Consider the following 19,104-nt stretch of genomic DNA (forward strand, 5'->3'; position numbering starts at 1 on the left):
GTTATGAAAATAGTTTTTGCCTCAAAGGATATGAATGTTTTATGAATCTCCTCCTGTTTGGGAAAAAAAAAAAGGATAAACATACACTGAGACTAAAATCTCCTCATCCAATTTCCTGGAAAAGAGCCAGAGTACTTTTATGTCAGTGGGAGTGTTTCCTGTAACCATGTAATTGTGGAAGCAGCACTGGGAGGGATTCATTCCCAGAAAGGGAAGTCAGGGAGGCAACCAAATGAGAATCTATCAGCTATTTTGGTTTGGTTCATGTTTTTAATATGGGTCATTTGGAAGCAGGCCTAACAGATTACCAGAATTTTTTTCCTAGTAGTTTAGGACATATCAGGATTCATTTTCATGGGATTTGGTCCTGGGATAACTGAGTGGAGCTCTTCCCCAACTCACTTTTGAGAACTGAAATATTTGAATGAGCTTGAATATGTTCTCATCAGGCATGATGTAGTTCTGTCCCTGCTCAGTTGCCTTTCAAACAAAAGGTAGAACTCTTACTGCACCATCAGAACATGTATGGAACTCCAAGGATAAAATTGCCAAATAATATCTTTTTTGTCCCATGACAAAATTACCAACTAATATTTTTATTGTGTTGTAAATGTCTTTTAATCAAATTCTGTTCGTATAAAAGAGTTAACCTACTCATTTAATTTTTATTGTTTTAAAATTTCTTCTACAGATAAAATATCTTGTTTATTAAATGTTGAGAACCTTTACATGTCTGAAATGCAAATTCTTTTATTCATCACAATAACTGAAAATGTATTACTCTTCTCTACAGGTTAGAGTCCAAAAACTTATTGGAACTGCGTGGGATATTTTCCAACCTCTTCTTTTTGGTTTGGTTGGAGCAGAAGTATCTGTTGCAGCTCTTAAATCAAATGCTATTGGTAAGAATGATTAGAGGCACAAAAATGTAAGATTTAAAAATATTTAAGAAAACAGAGTAATTTTTATTTTTACTTACAATATGTCTTTGAATGCTACAAGGACCTTTAGAAGCTCAGGTTGTAATATACATTTATTCTTCGTTTACCCTGTATGGTCTTTGTAACCAAAGACAACCTTGAATATCTTCCCTGAGTGATCTGAGGAAATAGAAATTAGAATTTTTTTCTGAAGGGAAATATTAGATACCAGCAGCACCTTCTAAATACTTTCATTTATAGTAAAAGTTCAGAGCCTGTTAGCTCAGAATTAAATAAATGTAATTTATCTTACTTTTCATCATACCTCCATCATCAGATTATCTCTTGTACTTTACATAGAAGCCTCAATCACATTTTTATTTTTATGAGTATTATTTTTACTTAATACAGATATAGAGAGACAGTAGCCCTAAAAAATGTTTTCAACACTTTTGCAAATTATGTTTCTAGGCATAAAGAACCACTTCTTCCCAAATACTGTTTGTCTTTTTCTGTTGCAGGCCTTTTTGTTGGTACCATGAGTTTGGCATTATTGGTGAGAATTTCGTTTACATTTGTATTGATGTCTTGTGCTGGTTTTAATTTTAAGGAGAAAATATTTATTGCTTTATCATGGATGCCAAAAGCTACAGTCCAGGTAAGAGTATATTAAGATATTCTAATTATTTTAATGTTTATTTTTAAAATTCTAAGTAAAAAAAAAACTAGTCACAAAATTTGGGCTATTAGTCTTTTTAAATGCTTGATTGATCATAACCACTCATTAAAAGTAACATAATCTTTAAAACACTGTGCTTTTAATGACAAATACTTGCTAAACTTATGAAAACATTTTTGTTTTCCCAAAATTTAAAATAAGAGTATTTCTGAAAACTGGATTTTTACGTTTTGCTGAATGTTACAGAGCTAAGTGTTAGGATTTTAAAGTAGAGACACATTGATTCTTTTTAAAATATATCTTTCCTACCCCTGCCACTCACTCTACCATACATAAATGCATATGTATTATTTTTTATTATATATTTAATTTGCATGACTGAATCTCTCAACTAGAATATATAGGAAGGATAAGAAGTGTTTGTTTGTTTGTTTTTGTTGTTATTTTTCCCTCCTAACACTTAGCATGCAGTAGGTATACAGTAAATAAGCTCTGTATGCCTACAAAAATTAATGCTGAATGATGAGTGAAAGAGAGAAAGAGAAAAAGGAAACTTTGTAGTTATGCTCTCTGATTTCCTGAAATTCTTTTCCCTACTGTTACTCCAAAACAGAAGCTTGTGAGTTTCCATGCAACACAAATCTATGTAATGATAAGCAAAGCAGGTCCTTGGGACAAGGCTGCCTGTATTGAATAACAAGTTACTTGCCTACAACTTTAGGCAAGTTATAAATTCCAAAACTCTTGTCAGTTTTACTATATCACACTGCTCCCAGTAGGAAGAACAAGGAGAAGATGGACGACAAAATCCTAAAGAACCATAAGAAACCTTAGCATTTTATATTGTCTTTTTGTAGCCAGGAACCTAGTGGTTCATGGTAAAGACAAATATGCAAAACTCTGGTTCATCTGAACTCCTAAGATTCCAAAAGTATTGTGAGCATTCAAAAAAGATACTTAAACAGGGGAAAGCTGAGATGATAAGAACACAAAATCAGCTGTTTGTCACTACTTCACTTTCCTTCCAGATATATTTGCTAAGAAGAACATAAAATTGATGAGTCATTTACCAAAATTCCTTAACATTTGTCTCTTTTCTAGTAGTCTAGTACTAGGCGGTATTTGTTTTAACAGAGCTCTTTATTTTTACTATATGTTAACCCATTTAGCATTTTTCTTTATGCCTCATCTTTTTCTCCTCTAAATATAGGCTGTATTAGGTCCTCTGGCTCTTGAAAAAGCAAGAATGAGTGCACCCCATTTGGAATCATATTCGAAGGATGTGATGACAGTAGCCTTTTTAGCCATCTTGATCACAGCTCCAAATGGAGCTCTAATTATTGGCATTCTGGGACCTAAAGTACTCACTCGCTATGATAAAAGCAAAGTGAAAATGGAGTTATCAGGATTAGAACTTCATTAAAAAGTTGATTTGCCATCACTTGCCTGCTTCTCTTAATGAATTCTCTTACATAAGAGAAAAATTAAAAGGTACACATATGTGAAGAATGTACATAGAAGCAAAGCTTTAATAAATATATGATTTGACTACAGAAGATTCCTATGATTTTTTATCCCAAAGTTAATTTAATAAAGATAATATAAAATAGAATACCTTCTTAGTATTTATGTATTTCAAGAACAAAGCATAAATACCCTAGGAAAGTTAAAGAAATCTGTCAAGTTGGATTTACAACATATAATACAAACTATTTTAGTTTGTCATAATACAAACTAAAAACAATCAAAAATTAAATGAACCTAATGTAAGAAAGATAAGATAGCATAAGTCTCTAAATAGAACAACTCTTCATCAGGTTAGTAATTCAGTTAGAAAAGATTATCAGAAAAAGGAAAAAGAATTGACAAAAATAAAACAAAGCAACTTTAAGTGGGTCAACTAAATGAATTTTAATTTCTAGTTTTAGTGACCGATTGAATTAATAAAAGAATCAAAGTTAGACTTACATTTCTTCTGCAATACTCTTACATTTCTTCTGCAGTACCCTTAAAATGACCTGGGAAAAGGTCAGTTTTCATTCCAGTCCCAAAGAAAGTCAAAGCCAAAGAAAGTTCAAACAAATGGACAATTGCACTCATCTCACGCACTAGCAAAGTAATGCTCAAAATTCTCCAAGCTAGGCTTCAACAGTACGTGAACTGGGAACTTCCAGATGTTCAAGCTGGATTTAGAAAAGGCAGAAGAACCAGAGATCAAAGTGCCAACATCTGTTGGAGCATTGAAAAAGCAAGAGAATTCCAGAAAAACATCTACTTCTTCTTCATTGACTATGCCAAAGCCTTTGACTGTGTGGATCACAACAAATTGTGGAAAATTCTTAACGAGATGAGAATACCAGACCACCTTACCTGCCTCCTGGCCTGTACGCAGGTCAAGAAGTAGAAGTTAGAATCAGACATGGAACAATGGACTGGTTCCAGTACATCAAGGCTATATATTGTCACCCTACTGATTTAATGTCTGTGCAGAGTACATCATACAAAATGCCAGGCTGAATGAAGCACAAGCTGGAATCAAGATTGCAACAAGAAATATCAATAACCTCAGATATGCAGATGAACCACCCTTAAGGCAGAAAGTGAAGAGGAACTAAAGAACATCTTGATGAAGGTAAAAGAGAAGAGTGAAAAAGCTGACTTAAAATTCAACATTCCAAAAACTAAGATTATGGCATCCGGTCCCATCACTTCATGGCAAATAAATGGGGAAACAGTGACAGACTTTATTTTCTTGGGCCCCAAAATCACTGCAGATAGTGACCCCAGCCATGAAATTAGAAGACACTTGCTCCTTGGAAGAAAAGCTATGACCAACATAGACAGCATATTAAAAAGTAGAGACATTATTTTGCCAACAAAGGTCCATCTAGTCAAAACTATGGTTTTTCCAGTAGTCATGTATGGATGTAAGAGTCGGACTATAATGAAAGCTGAGCACCAAAGAATTGATGCTTTTGAAGTGTGGTGTTGGAGAAGACTCTTGAAAGTCTCTTGGACTGCAAGATCAAACCAGTCAATCCTAAAGGAAATCAGTCCTGAATATTCATTGGAAGGACTGATGCTGAAGCTGAAGCTCCAATACATTGGCCACCTGATGCGAAGAACTAACTTATTAGAAGAGACCCTGATGCGGGGAACAATTGAAGGCAGGAAGAAAAGTGGACGACAGAGGACAAGATGGTTGGATGGCACCACCGACTCAATGGACATGAGTTTGAGGAAGCTCCGGGAGTCGGTGATGGACAGGGAAACCTGGTGTGCTGCAATCCATGGGGCTGCAGAGACTCAGACACGACTGAGTGACTAAACTGAAAGTGAAAGTGGCTCAGTTGTGTCTGACTCTTTGCGACCCCACGGACTATACAGTCCATGGAATTCTCCAGGCCAGAATACTGGAGCGGATAGCCGTTCCCTTCTCCAGGGGATCTTCCCAACCCAGTGATGGAACCCAGGTCTCCCGCATTGCAGGCGGATTCTTTACCAACTGAGCTATCACGGAAGCCCGACTAACTGAACTGGCCCATAAAACGACAGTCTGTTTTAATAGTTTTTAAATGAAACACTGTGTGTAATACTTATTTACAGATATAAAATTAAATCCTAATGGAAATAAACTGTTGATTTTTCAGTTAGTATAAACAATGTAGAAATTGAAGTCAGCCTGCAAAAATGAAAGATTAGTGGACCATTCTTCACATGAGATTTTCTTTTCATCAGTAATACAGAATAATCTTTCAACTGTAGCAACTAATGAAGTCTGCTATATAGAGAACCCATCACAATCAACATACAGTTTCAATTGATTTTCAAGGTTTTCCATTTTAAAATTTAAAGGATCATGTAAAATCTTCTCAAACAGCCTTTATAAATAACCTTTAAGAAATTGTTCACATTTCTTTGGCAAAAGCCAAATATAGCGACTAAACATTACTTTGGTTTCCCTCCTCCCTCATCTATATAAGCAAGGTATTAAATAGCACAGAATATGAAATTTACCCATAAATTTACAAAGTGAAGCAACTGTAATTTAAGGCAACCAAAACTATGTATCTGTTCCTACTGAGACTTTTCATAAAATATATCACTAAAGCTGCCCAAAGTGGAAACACACCCAGATAATTTGGGGAGAAGATAATAGCTACTGTTCTAGTAGCATCTTCTATACTTTGGCATGTTAGCACACTTATGACTCCATGCCTCATTTTTAACTATTTTAATTCTAGTGAAGAAGTGAAGTGAAGTTGCTCAGTCGTGTCCGACTCTTTGTAACCCCATGGACTGTAGCTTCCCAGGCTCCTCTGTCCATGGGATTTTCCAGGCAAGAGTACTGGAGTGGGTTGCCATTTCCTTCTCCAGGAGATCTTCCCAACCCAGGGATTGAACCCAGGTCTCCCGCATTGTAGGCAGATGCTTTACTGTCTGAGCTACCAGGGAAGTAATTCTACTAGTAACATTTTAAAAATGTAAACTGCACCAGTATTTTGATTAATGTTTAAACCATGAGGGCATACCATTTTTACTAGTAAGAAAATGAAAATATATCCATAAGAGTATTTTATATTTATATGAAAATTAGACTTTAAAATAGAAAGTTGACCTTAGTAAAAGATAAAGATATAATAAACCATTTTCAGAATGAGGACATGTTTTTAATTAAGGGGAAAACTGTCATTTTTTGAATTATAGGTTTTTCTATAGATTTAGTGTATCATGTGTTTTATGTGTTCATCAGACCAAAACATTCTACTTTTTAAGACAATCTTGCAGATATTCATATATAATTTGAATTTAAAATTTTCTATTTAGAAAAATAAAAACTGACTTTATTAGTGTCATTTAAAAGTTGCAACCAGTTAACCATGTACACATTATTATTTATATAAATAAATATAAGAATATTGTTCCTTATAGATTTACAGTATTTTTGTTTATTCATTTTTTTGCTGTTTAAGGAATTTTTATTAAATTTAAAGAATTTTTTCATCCAAATTACATTTCCTTGCTTCATCATCAATTCTGTTATTTAAAACAGAAGCAACTATTTCACAGTTAAAAAATTATAAAATTAGAGGAATGCTTAAAATTTTGTGTTTTGCTGAAAATTATTTCTCCCAGGGTTTTATAGAACATTCACTTGTTTTTATATTTTGCTAATTTCTTTCCCAGTTTTGTGTGTGTTTGTGGCTGATGAGTGTTTGGGGGGTTTTGTTGTTTTTGTTTTAATTTTTATTGGGATATCCAATGATAACATTTACAATGTTGTGTTAGCTTATACTGTACAGTGAAGTGAATCAGCTGTTCAGTTCAGTTCAGTCGCTCAGTTGTGTCTGACTCTTTGCAACCCCATGAACCACAGCATGCCAGACCTCCCTGTCCATCACCAACTCCTGGAGTCCACCCAAACCCATGCCCATTGAGTCGGTGATGCCATCCAACCATCTCATCTTCTGTTGTCCCCTTCTCCTCCTGCCCTTAATCTTTCCCAGTACCAGAGTTTTTTCCAATGAGTCAGCTCTTCGCATCAGGTGGCCAAAGTATTGGAGTTTCAACTTCAATGTCAGTCCTTCCAGTGAACACCCAGGACTGATCTCCTTTAGGATGAACTGGTTGGATCTCCTTGCAGTCCAAGGGACTCTCAAGAGTCTTCTCCAACACCACAGTTCAACAGCATCAATTCTTCGGCGCTCAGCTTTCTTCACAGTCCAACTCTCACATACATGACCACTGGAAAAACCACAGCCTTGACTAGATGGACCTTAAGCTGTACGTATGTGTATATCCTCTCTTTTCTGGATTTCCTTTCGATGCAGGTGTGGCTAATGATTGTTTGGCACTTGCTGCTATATCATCTTCACTAGAGCCAGAAGTCCCCTGTAGTCTTTAAATGTCAACTCGCAATTGTTAAATATGCAGTGTGTTTCATTCACCCCATCATTATTTTTTCTTTTTCAAATTGTCCCAAATAATGGTCCTTGGGTCCCTTCACACTTGTTTCTGCACTCTTAAGACATGGTACCATAATGTTTGAATGCTTTCTTCCTTTCAGGCATAACAATCTGTCTAGATTTATATTGCATTTTCCCTACTCCAGACCTGGAGTCAGCTATTCTCCAAAAGACACTGGTATCTTTCCATGAGGATGGGTATGTTGAAAAACAAAAGTCTGGAGACCAAAGATGTTCACTATTACTAGAGTATCATTGCATCTAGACCTCCACAGTAAACAATGCTAAGGAATATATGTTTTAGAAATCATTATACTTTTAATATGAACTATAGAATAATAGTGGTTTTTTAATATTATTGATGATTTTAGAATATAGTTCATAGCACTGGTTATATTTAGTCAAAATCCTTTCAATACTGGTTAATGGAATTTAGAAAGATGGTAATGATGACCCTGTATGCGAGACAGCAAAAGAGACACAGATGTGTAGAACAGACTTTTGGACTCTGAGGGAAAGGGAGAGGGTGGGATGATTGGGAGAATGGCACTGAAACATGTATGCTATCATGTAAGAAACAAATCGCCAGTATATGTTTGATACAGGATACAGGATGCTTGCGACTGGTGCACAGGGATGATCCAGAGGAATGATATGGGGTGGGAGGTGGGAGGGGGGGTTCATGATTGGGAACTCATGTACACCCGTGGCGGATTCATGTCAATGTATGGCAAAACCAATACAGTATTATAAAGTAAAATAAAGTAAAAATAAAAATTAAATATATATATATAATTCTAGGACATAGACCTGAGTCAGGCATGGCTCAGATGGTAAAGAATCTGCCTTCAGTGCAAGAGGCTCAGCTTCTATTGCTGGATTGGGAAGATTCCCTGGAGGAGGGCATGGCAACCCAGTTTTCTTGCCTGGAGAATCCCATGGACAGAGGAGCCTGGTAGGCTATAGTCCATAGGGTCGCAAAGAATCAGACATGACTGAAGTGACTTAGCATGCCTGCACATGTGGCTAGCATACATAGGACTTAAGTCCCATAAGATGACTAGATATGTTAATGTTTCCTGTCACCATAGTTTCAAATCATTAGAAAAAAATAAAGCTATAAAAGAGATCAGTTTGATATTTCTAATTCAAATGTACCTTTATAAAGGCTTTTGCCTAACTTATCTTTTTCTCTTATACTGAATATCTTGATTTTTAATAATATTAACATAATATTAATTAGTTTCATCTTATTAAAATTTTTCAAAATTACAATATTATTATTACTTACAATAAAATCATGAATGAAGTTTAAGATATTTTGTAGTTTATCTTGTTCCTTTCCTGGACTATATCTCATCAAAGATACTCAGTAAGAGTACTGTATTTTAAAATCATTTGATGTAATTCCTAAAGAGTGGGGTGCCATCACCTTCTCCAAAAGAAAGTGTATGTATAGGTATATATATATATATATATATATATACACACACACTTTGATTCATTTATTTCCATTTGCTTCCTGTTCTAAGATTTCCTTTTAAACAAAATTTAAATGCAGTTTTGGAATATATGGTTTAAAAAGTCGAAACTGTCTAAATAGGCTTTTTGGGAGAACTCTTGCTTCTTTTCCTATCCTTAAGAATTCCACTATATTTCATTTATTTAGTTTTTGGTTTCTTCTTCCAGTATTTCATCAAATATAAACAAATATGTATTTATCTTTGAAATATATCCCCCTCTTATTATACAAATGGCAGCATACTTTTCTGTCCCACATCAGTACATAGAAATTATCCTCATTTCTATTTACCGCTAAATAGAACTGCACTGTGACTTGGTTATAATTGGTTTAAGGAGCCCTCTACTGATGGTAGTTCTTTCCAGTCTTTTGCTATTATAAATAATCCCACAATGAATGAATACAAGCATATATGCATGTGTGTGTGTGTGTGTGTGTGTGTGCACGCGCACGCACGCACACTTGGGCAATCTTTTCTGGGGTCATACCAAGAGCATTTATTTTCAAACTTTGAGATTTTTGCCAATCTGATAAATGACAGATGGTATTTCAGTATAAATTTAAGTCTCTGGTTATGAATGGGCATCATTTCATAGGTTCAAAGGCTGTTTGCCTTTCTTTTTTTGGTAAACTATCTGTTCATTTCCTGTGTCCATTCATCAGACTCTGAGCAAATGCTCTTTTCTATTTTAAAAGATCTTTACATGGAGAAAATAACCAACTGTCTGTGATATAAATTACAGATATTTTTCCAGGTTTGTTTTTTTTTTTTATCTTTTGCTAATGGTGCATTTTGTTGTTGTTAAGCAAAACAGTTTTCTTTCATACAGTTGAATATATGAATCTTTTCTTATTTGCCATAACCCTGTTTCCAAATAAGGTCATGTTCTGAGACACTGAGGGTTAGGATTTAACACATCTCTTGGGGGGACACAATTCAACCATAATAAGTACCATTTATTAAAATACCCCTTTCTGCCTGTGACTTGGGATATCTTCTTTTTTTTATCATATATTAATGTTAAATTTCCATATATACATGAGTCTTTTTCTGGAGTTCTGTTCTACTCCATTGATTTATTTGTTTATCTACTAATGCCAGAATATTTTTAGTAGTTTTATAGCCCTTTTTTTTTTGCAAAAATATCCTCTTAATGATTGTGCCATGAAAGTCAAAAGCAAAATCAAAGACATTATATCACACAATTAAATAATCTATTCAGTAAAATTATGCCTGCCAACTTAACATTTGATTTATTCTTTGTTCAAAGGGTTTAAAAAGAGTTGCATTTGCAGCCTACTCCAAATATAAGCTAAAACAAACTTTTTCATAATTTGTCATTTCTTTTTAAATATAAAATAACAAATACTCATTTCTTTCCATCTTCTTATATAGCTTCACTTCATGAATTTTTTTAATCCTAGTTTTCCATGTGTAATGAAGACCTTTGATATCAGTTTGGTCTCTTTCGGGTTTCCCTCGTGGCACAGAAGTTAAAGCGTCTGCCTCCAATGCAGGAGACCCGGGTTCGATCCCTGGGTCGGGAAGATCCCCTGGAGAAGGAAATGGCAATCCACTCCAGTATTCTTGCCTGGAGAATCCCATGGACGGAGAGGCCTAGTAGGTTACAGTCCACGGGGTCGCAAAGAGTCGGACACGACTGAGCGACTTCACCTCACCTCACTTTACCTTGGTCTCTTTCATAACAAAGATGTTTGCTTCCCTCTGTCCCCAGTTCCAGGTACTGTAGAGTGCCCCAGTTCAGCCCCAAAGTTCCAGTGCAGGGGTCTTCTCTCAGGCAATCCCTCTGGTGCCTAGTGGTCTCCTTAGGCACCACCTGTGGGACTTGGGATTTGATAGCATCTTTCCTAGAGACCAAACAGTTTGACATGTGAAGGCTCAGAGCACTGACCGTGCAGATTCCCCTTAATATGATGGCTGGGTCATTGCTGGGCAAGACTCTGAGGCAAGACACAGCTGTTCTGACTCAAATCTATGCTTGTGGAGGAAACAGTTCTGTGTCAAACAGGAGACACAGGTAGTGTCTTTGCCATAGTTCTGAGCTGGGACTGCATCGTACATTGAATTCTAACCTTGTAAGAAGCATTCTTCCCTCCTTTCTCTCCTTGGGGGCCCTGTTCTATCTCTTTTTGACTCTAGAAGTTGCTTTTATTTCCTCCTGACATCCTGAGGGCTGTCTGAAATATTCTCCCACCACACTGCCAAGGGTTCAGTTCAGTCTCTCAGTCGTGTCCGACTCTTTGCGACCCCATGAATCACAGCACGCCAGGCCTCCCTGTCCATCACCAACTCTCAGAGTTCACTCAAACTCATGTCCATCAAGTTGGTGATGCGATTCAGCCATCTCATCCTCTGTCGTCCCCTTCTTCTCCTGCCCCCAATCCCTCCCAGCATCAGAGTCTTTTCCAATGAGTCAACTTTTCAGATGAGGTGGCCAAAGTATTGGAGTTTCTGTTTCAGCATCAGTCCTTCCAATGAATATTCAGGACTGATTTCCTTTAGGATGGGTTAGTTGGATCTCCTTGCAGTCCAGGGGACTCTCAAGAGTCTTCCACCACAGTTCAAAAGCATCAATTCTTCGGTGCTCAGCTTTCTTCACAGTCCAACTCTCATATCCATACATGACCTCTGGAAAAACCATAGCCTTGACTAGACGGACCTTTGTTGCCAAAGTAATATCTCTGCTTTTTAATATGCTATCTAGGTTGGTCATAACTTTCCTTCCAAGGAGTAAGCATCTTTTAATTTCATGGCTGCAGTCACCATCTGCAGTGATTTTGGAGCCCCAAAAAATAAAGTCTGACACTGTTTCCACTGCCAAGGGTAGCCTCCCTAAATTCCTACATACATCCCATGGATAGGGTGTTAGCTTTAGTGTCTTAAAAGAAAAGGGACAAAAATTGAAATGAGTTTTTAAGAGATATTACATTTTCTTTTCTTTGGAATATAGTTTTCCAGCATTTCTTTTTTATTATTATTCAGGCACAGTTGATTTACAGTATTTGTTTCAGATATACAGCATAGCGATTCAAAACTGTAAAGCTAACACTCCGTTTATAATGATTATAAAATGTTGGCTATATTCACTGTGCTGTACAATAATCCTTATAGCACACTTATTTTATACATAGTTGTTTGAACCTCTTAATCCCATATCCCTATCTTGCTCCTCTCTGCTTTCTTCTCCCCACTGATAACCACTAGTTTGTGCTCTTTGTGAGTCTGTTACTTACTTTCTTGTTATATTCACTAGTTTATTTTTTTAATTCCACATATACATGATAATGTACAGTATTTGTCTTTCTCTCTCTGACTTCTTAGCATAATACCATCCAGGTCCATCCATGTTTTTGCAGGTGGAAATTTTTCATTCTTTCATGGCTGAGTAGTACCCCATTGCATGTATGTTCATTTTCTTTCTCTCTTCATCTGTTGGTAGACACTTAGGTTGCTTCTGTATCTTGGCTGTTATAAATAATACTGCTGTGAACACTGGGGTAGTGTTCAAGTTAGTGTTTTCGTTTTCTTCAGGTATATACGCAGGAGTGGAATTGCTGGGTTATATGTACGATAGCTCTATTTTTAGATTTTTGAGGGGCCTCCATACTGGTTTCCACAGTGGCTGCACCAATTTACCTTCCCACCAACCATGTACATCCGTTCTCTTTTCTCCATATCCTATTCAACATGTGTTATTTGTGGTCTTTATTATGATAGCTGTTCTGACAGGTATGAGGTAATATTTCACTGTGGTTTTGATTTGCATTTCTCTGGTGATTAGTTATGTTGACCATATTTTCATGTGCCTTTTGGCCATCTACATCTACATCTTTGGAAAAATGTCTGCTTAGGTCTCCTGCCCACATGTTGCATTATGTATTTTTAATATTAACCCCTTATCAGTCATATCATTTGCAAGTATTTTCTCCCAGTCAGTAGGTTGTCTTTTTGTTTAATCAATCGTTTCCTTTGCTGTGCAAAAGCTTTTCAGTTAGGTCCCGTTTATTTATTTTTGCTTTTGCTTCCTTTGCCATAGGAGACAGATCCAGAAAAGCACGCCTACAATTTATATTAAGAATGTTCTGCCTATGTTTTCCTCTAGGAGTTTTACAGTCCTGGCCTTACATTTAGGTCTTTAATCAGTTTTCATTTATTGTGTACATGCTGTGCGAAAATATTCTAATTTCATTTTTTTTACATGTTCAGTTCAGTTCAGTCGCTCAGTCATGTCCAACTCTTTGCGACCCCATGAATCGCAGCACGCCAGGCCTCCCTGTCCATCACCAACTCCCGGAGTTCACTCAGACTCACGTCCATTGGGTCAGTGATGCCGTCCAGCCATCTCATCCTCTGTTGTCCCCTTCTCCTCCTGCCCCCAATCCTTCCCAACATCAGAGTCTTTTCCAATGAGTCAACTCTTCACATGAGGTGGCCAAAGTACTGGAGTTTCAGCTTTAGCATCATTCCTTCCAAAGAAATCCCAGGGCTGATCTCCTTCAGAATGGATTGGTTGGATCTCCTTGCAGTCCAAGGGACTCTCAAGAGTCTTCTCCAACACCACAGTTCAAAAGCATCAATTCTGGGAGGTGGGAGGGGGTTTCATGTTTGGGAACGCATGTAAGAATTAAAGATTTTAAATTAAAAAAAAAAAGCATCAATTCTTCGGCACTCAGCCTTCTTCACAGTCCAACTTTCACATCCATACGTGACCACAGGAAAAACCATAGCCTTGACTAGACGGACCTTAGTCGGCAAAGTAATGTAGCTGTCCAGTTTTCCTGGCACCACTTTTTTACAATACAAATATAGTTAATTTACAATATTGTGTTTTATGTATATAGCAAAATAATCCTGTTTTATTTACATATGTATATTTATACATATAGCTGTTGTTCAGTCACTAATTCTGACGTGTCAGACTCTTTGCGACCCCATGGACTGCAGCACGCCAGGCTCCCCTGTCCTCCTGTCTCTTGGAGTTTGTTCAGATTCATGCCCATTGATCTCCTTTGGGATTGACTGGTTTGATCTTGCCGTCCAAGGGACTCTCAAGAGTCTCTCCCAGCACCACAATTCGAAAGCATAAATTCTTAGTGCTCAGCCTTATTTTCAGTCCAGCTCTCACATCTGTACGTGACTCCTGGAAAAAAACATAGCTTTGACTATACAGACCTTTGTTGGCAAAGTGATGTCTCTGCTTTTTAATATTCTGTCTAGATTTGTCATAGCTTTCCTTCCAAGGAGTGTCTTTAATTTCATGGCTGCAGACACCGTCTATGGTGATTTTGGAGCCCAAGAAAGTAAAATCAGTCACTGCTTCAACATTTTCTGCTTCTATTTGCCATGAAGTGATGTCACTAGATGCCATGAACTTAGTTTATTAAATGTTGAATTTCAAGCCACCTTTTTCATTCTCCTCGTTTACCATCGTCAAAAGGTTCCTCTTCACTTTCTGCCATTAGAGTGATATCATTTGCATGTCTGAGTTTGCTGATATTTCCCTGGCAATCTTCATTCCAGTTTCATCCAGCCGGTCATTTTTCATGATGTACTCCGTATGTAAATTAAATAAGCAGGGTGACAATATACAGCCTTGATGTACTCCTTTCCCAATTTTGAACCAGTCTATTGTTCCATGTAAGATTCTAACTGTTGCTTCTTGACTCTCACACAGGTTTCTCAGGAGACAGGTAAGGTGGCCTAGTATTCCCATCTCTTCAAGAATTTTCCACAGTTTGTTGTGATCCACACAGTCAAGGCTTTAGAATAGTCAATGAAGCAAAACTATATATTTTTCTGAAATTCCCTTGCTTTCTCTATGAGCCAAAGAATGTTGGCAATTTGATCTCTGGTTCCTCTGCCTTTTCAAAACCCAGTACATCTGGAACTTCTCAGTTTATGTACAGCTGGAGCCTAGCTTGAAGGATTTTGAGCATAACCTTACTAGCATGCAAAATGAGCAAAATTGTCTGGCAGTTTGAATATCGTTTGGCACTGCCATTATTTGGGATTGGAATGAAAGTTGACCTTTTCCAGTCCTGTGGCCACTGCTGAGTCTTCCAAATTTGCTGACATATTGAATGCAGCACTTTCACAGCATCATGTTTTAGGATTTGCAATAGCTCAGCTGGAATTCTATCACCTCTACTAGTTTAGTTCATAGTAATGCTTCCAAAGGCCCACTTGACTTCACATTCCAGAAAGTCTGGCTCTAGGTGAGTAACCACACTATCATGGTTATCCAGGTCATTAAGACCTTTTTGTATAGTTTGTCTATGTATTCTTGCCACCTCTTCTTAATCTCTTCTGCTTCTGTTTCTTCTTCCTTACCATTTTTGTCCTTTATGGTGCCCATCCTTGCATGAAATGTTCCCTTGATATCTCTGGTTTTCTTAAAGAGATCTCTAGTCTTTCCCATCCTGTTGTTTCCCTCTATTTCTTTGCATTGTTTATTTAAGAAGGCCTTCTTATCTCTCCTTGTTACTCTCTGGAATTCTGCATTCAGTTGGGTTTATCTTTCCTTTTCTCCTTTGCCTTTTGCTTCGCTTCTTTCCTCAGCTATTTGTAAGGCCTCCTCAGACAAACACTTTGCCTTCTTGCATTTCTTTTCTTGGGGATGGTTTTGGTCATTGCCTCCTGTACAATGTTATGAACCTTCATCCATAATTCTTCAGGGACTATGTCTACCAGATCTAATCCCTTGAATCTATTCCTCACCTCCACTGTATAATCATAAGGGATTTGACTTAGGTCATACCTGAATAGCCTAGTGGTTTTCCCTACTGGCCTCAGTTTAAGCCTGAATTTTACAATAAGGAGCTCATGATCTGAGCTACATTCAGCTCCAGGTCCCGTTTATATTTATTTAACTACAATCAATATTTTATAATAACCTGTAAGGGAAAATAATATATATATGTATATTTATTTATCATATTTAAGAAAGTACAGAGAAGTTTGGCAGGCTGCAGTCTCACAAAGAGTCAGACATGACTGAAGCAACTTAGCATACATGCATGCATGTGTATATACATATTTATTTATATTAGAATGTGTATATATATGTATATACATTTATTTCCCTTATAGGTTATTATAAAATAGCCTATGATTATTAACTACAACACTATGATTATAGTTCCCTGTGCTATTTATTAGATCCTTGTTGTTTATCTATTTTATATGTAGTACTGTTTGTTGCTATTCCCAAACTCAATTTTTCATTCTTAAGTATGATATTAGCAATGGATTTATCATTGTTGTTGTTGTTTAGTCACTAAGTCATGTCTGACTCTTTGCAACTCTGTGGACTTGGCCTGCCAGGCTCCTCTCATATATGGCATTTTTAATATTGAGTTATGTTTCCTCTATTGTCACTTTCTGGAGAGTTTTATCTTAAATATTGAGTTTTGTGAAAACTTTCTGCATTTATTGAGATGATCATATGATTTTTATTCTTCAGTTTGTTAATGTGGTATATCACCTTGATTGATTTGCAGATATTGAACCATCCTTTCATCCCTGGAATAAATCCCAGTTGATCATGGTATATGTCTTTTTAATGTATTGTTTAATTATCATATGTATAGTATGTTTTAATATCTGGTTGAGCCAGCTACCCTCAGTGCCTTTTTTCCCCTAGTACTTTACTTGATTATTTTCCTTGTGAATTTTGAGATGAACTGTTTAGATCCAGAACATAACTCTGGCATGTTACTCTGCTTGCATCTTGAGTATAGCAGTGTATACTACTCAATCCAACATCCACTGCAGAAGGAAAGACATATGGAAGGAGTGTGTGGATCAAGGAAACCAAGTGCTTTTCATGAAGGAATGGACGAGGTGATGTTCAGTTGTATCAGGGAAGGAATGACTATTACATTTAATACTATTGCTACTGTGTTAATTTATACATTATACTCCATTGGTAAGAGCATTGTTGTTAATGCCATATTATTTTTTAATACAAGCTAAATATTAAGTTTTTGCTGTGCTTCTTCATATGAGTTACTGTGAACTGAAATTTATAGATAAGAATTATTTGCCATGTAGGACTCTCTAGGTTATGATAATTGTATGTAGCACTGTATTGAAGACTAATCTTCCATTAGTAAGCCAGTTGCAGATTTAAAGCATTGTCCCTCAGTGCTGTCTGTATGTTTTACAGAGACCTTTAGAATGCCAGAGTACAGGAACTGGAAGATATGTGATGATCATTTTGTCTGACCTCATTCCTCTTCCAGATGGAAAAACTGAAGTCCAGATATATCATTAGCGCCAGCGCCCCAGTCTGGGCCTCAGATCCAGCTCTCTCAGCTGCTTTCTACTCAGATAACCCTCTGAACTTCAGTGGCCCTCAGTGGCAGCATCATCAGGGTTTTCTGTCCTCTCACCAACAGCCTTCACACTGTATCTGCTTGTCTCCAAGTTTTATTTTTCTTTCCCTAACAGCATATTACTTAAAATTCTGTTGGCAACAATTAACATGAATTCCAGTCAAGTAGTCATTGGATATGTACTGCCCTCTGGGTGGAGTATAATTTGGACCACATAGTTTCTTTTGTCTGAGGCACTTCCTACAGTATTCCTAACTACAGAATATGCTGCCTCCCAAACCCAAAGAGGCCTGTGAGGTATTGTACTTCCTTCTGTGTGGTGGGAATGTGACATGCAATAATTTGTCCTTTATTTGAAACCTACTCCAGACTATTGGCTCCCACTAAAATTGTTACTGATGTGGCAGGTCCCTTAATCTTTAAAGAGTTTTTTCTTATTCTCAGGGATGTATATGTCACAGATGTCCAGCATACTTACTGCTTCTTAGTTAGACTGTTTGAACTGATCAATAAGCGAACATATATGATACTCTATAGAGTGTCCAGATGGCCCAGGTTTCTTTGGATTAATTTATGACATAGAGTAGAAGAGCCAATATAGACTGGACAGGCTGTCAGTGTAAGCTGCCGTCCTTCCCATGAAAGTGGAGTTCCGTGCAGTCGCTCAGTCGTGTCCAGCTCTTTGCCACACCATGGACTGCAGCACACCAGGCTTCCCTGTCCATCACCAACTCCCAGAGCTCACTCAGACTCATGTCCATCGAGTCGGTGGTGCCATCCAACCATCTCATCCTCTGTCATCCCCTTATCCTCCCACCTTCAATCTTTCCCAGAATCAGGGTCTTTTTCTATCAGGCATTTGGCATCAGGTGGCCAAAGTATTGGAGCTTCACCTTCAACATCAGTCCATCCAAAGAATATTCAGGACCGACTTCCTTTAGGATTGGCTGTTTGGATCTCCTTGCAGTCCAAGAGACTCTCAGGAGTCTTCATCAACACCACAGTTCAAAAGCATCAATTCCTCAGCACTCAGCTTCCTTTATAGTTCAACTCTCACATCCATACATGACCACTGGAAAAAAACATAGCTTTGACTAGACAGACCTATGTTGGCAAAGTAATGTCTCTGTTTTTTAGTATGCTGTCTGCGTTGGTCATAGCTTTCTTCCAAAGAGCAAGCGTCTTTTAATTTCATGGCTGGAGTCACCATATGCAGTGATCTTGGAGCCCAAAAAACTAATGTCTGTCACTGTTTCCATTGTTTCCCCATCTATTTGCCATGAAGTGATGGGACTGGATGCCATGATCTTAGTTTTCTTAGAATGTTGAGCTTTAAGCCAACTTTTTCACTCTCCTCTTTCACTTTCATCAAGAAGCTCTTGAGTTCTTCTTCTCTTTCTGCCATAAGGGTGGTGTCATCTTATCTGATGTTATTGATATTTCTCCTGGCAATCTTGATTCCAGCTTGTGCTTCATCCAGTCCAGCATTTCTCATGATGTACTCTGCATAGAAATTAAATAAGCAGGGTGACAATATACAGCCTTGACGTACTCATTTCCCAATTTGGAATCAGTCTGCTGTTCCATGTCTAGTTCTAATTGTTGCTTCTTAACCTGCATACAGATTTCTCAGGAGGCAGGTAACGTGTTTGGTATTCC

At 37.2% G+C, this 19,104-nt stretch overlaps 1 protein-coding gene across 1 annotated transcript in view; it reads left to right on the forward strand.

Annotated features, from left to right (window-relative positions):
• Positions 1 to 3,152, forward strand: part of LOC102174639 (sodium/hydrogen exchanger 9B1) — an 82,586-nt gene extending 79,434 nt beyond the window's left edge. Inside the window, exons 10-12 of the mRNA XM_005681361.3 lie at positions 794 to 902; positions 1,442 to 1,578; positions 2,810 to 3,152. Of these exons, the coding sequence (XP_005681418.2) occupies positions 794 to 902; positions 1,442 to 1,578; positions 2,810 to 3,022 (459 nt within the window). The 3' untranslated portion in view covers positions 3,023 to 3,152. The remainder of the gene's footprint in view (positions 1 to 793; positions 903 to 1,441; positions 1,579 to 2,809) is intronic.

This window comes from Capra hircus, chromosome 6 (assembly GCF_001704415.2).
Source record: "Capra hircus breed San Clemente chromosome 6, ASM170441v1, whole genome shotgun sequence".
Lineage (NCBI taxonomy): Eukaryota > Metazoa > Chordata > Mammalia > Artiodactyla > Bovidae > Capra > Capra hircus.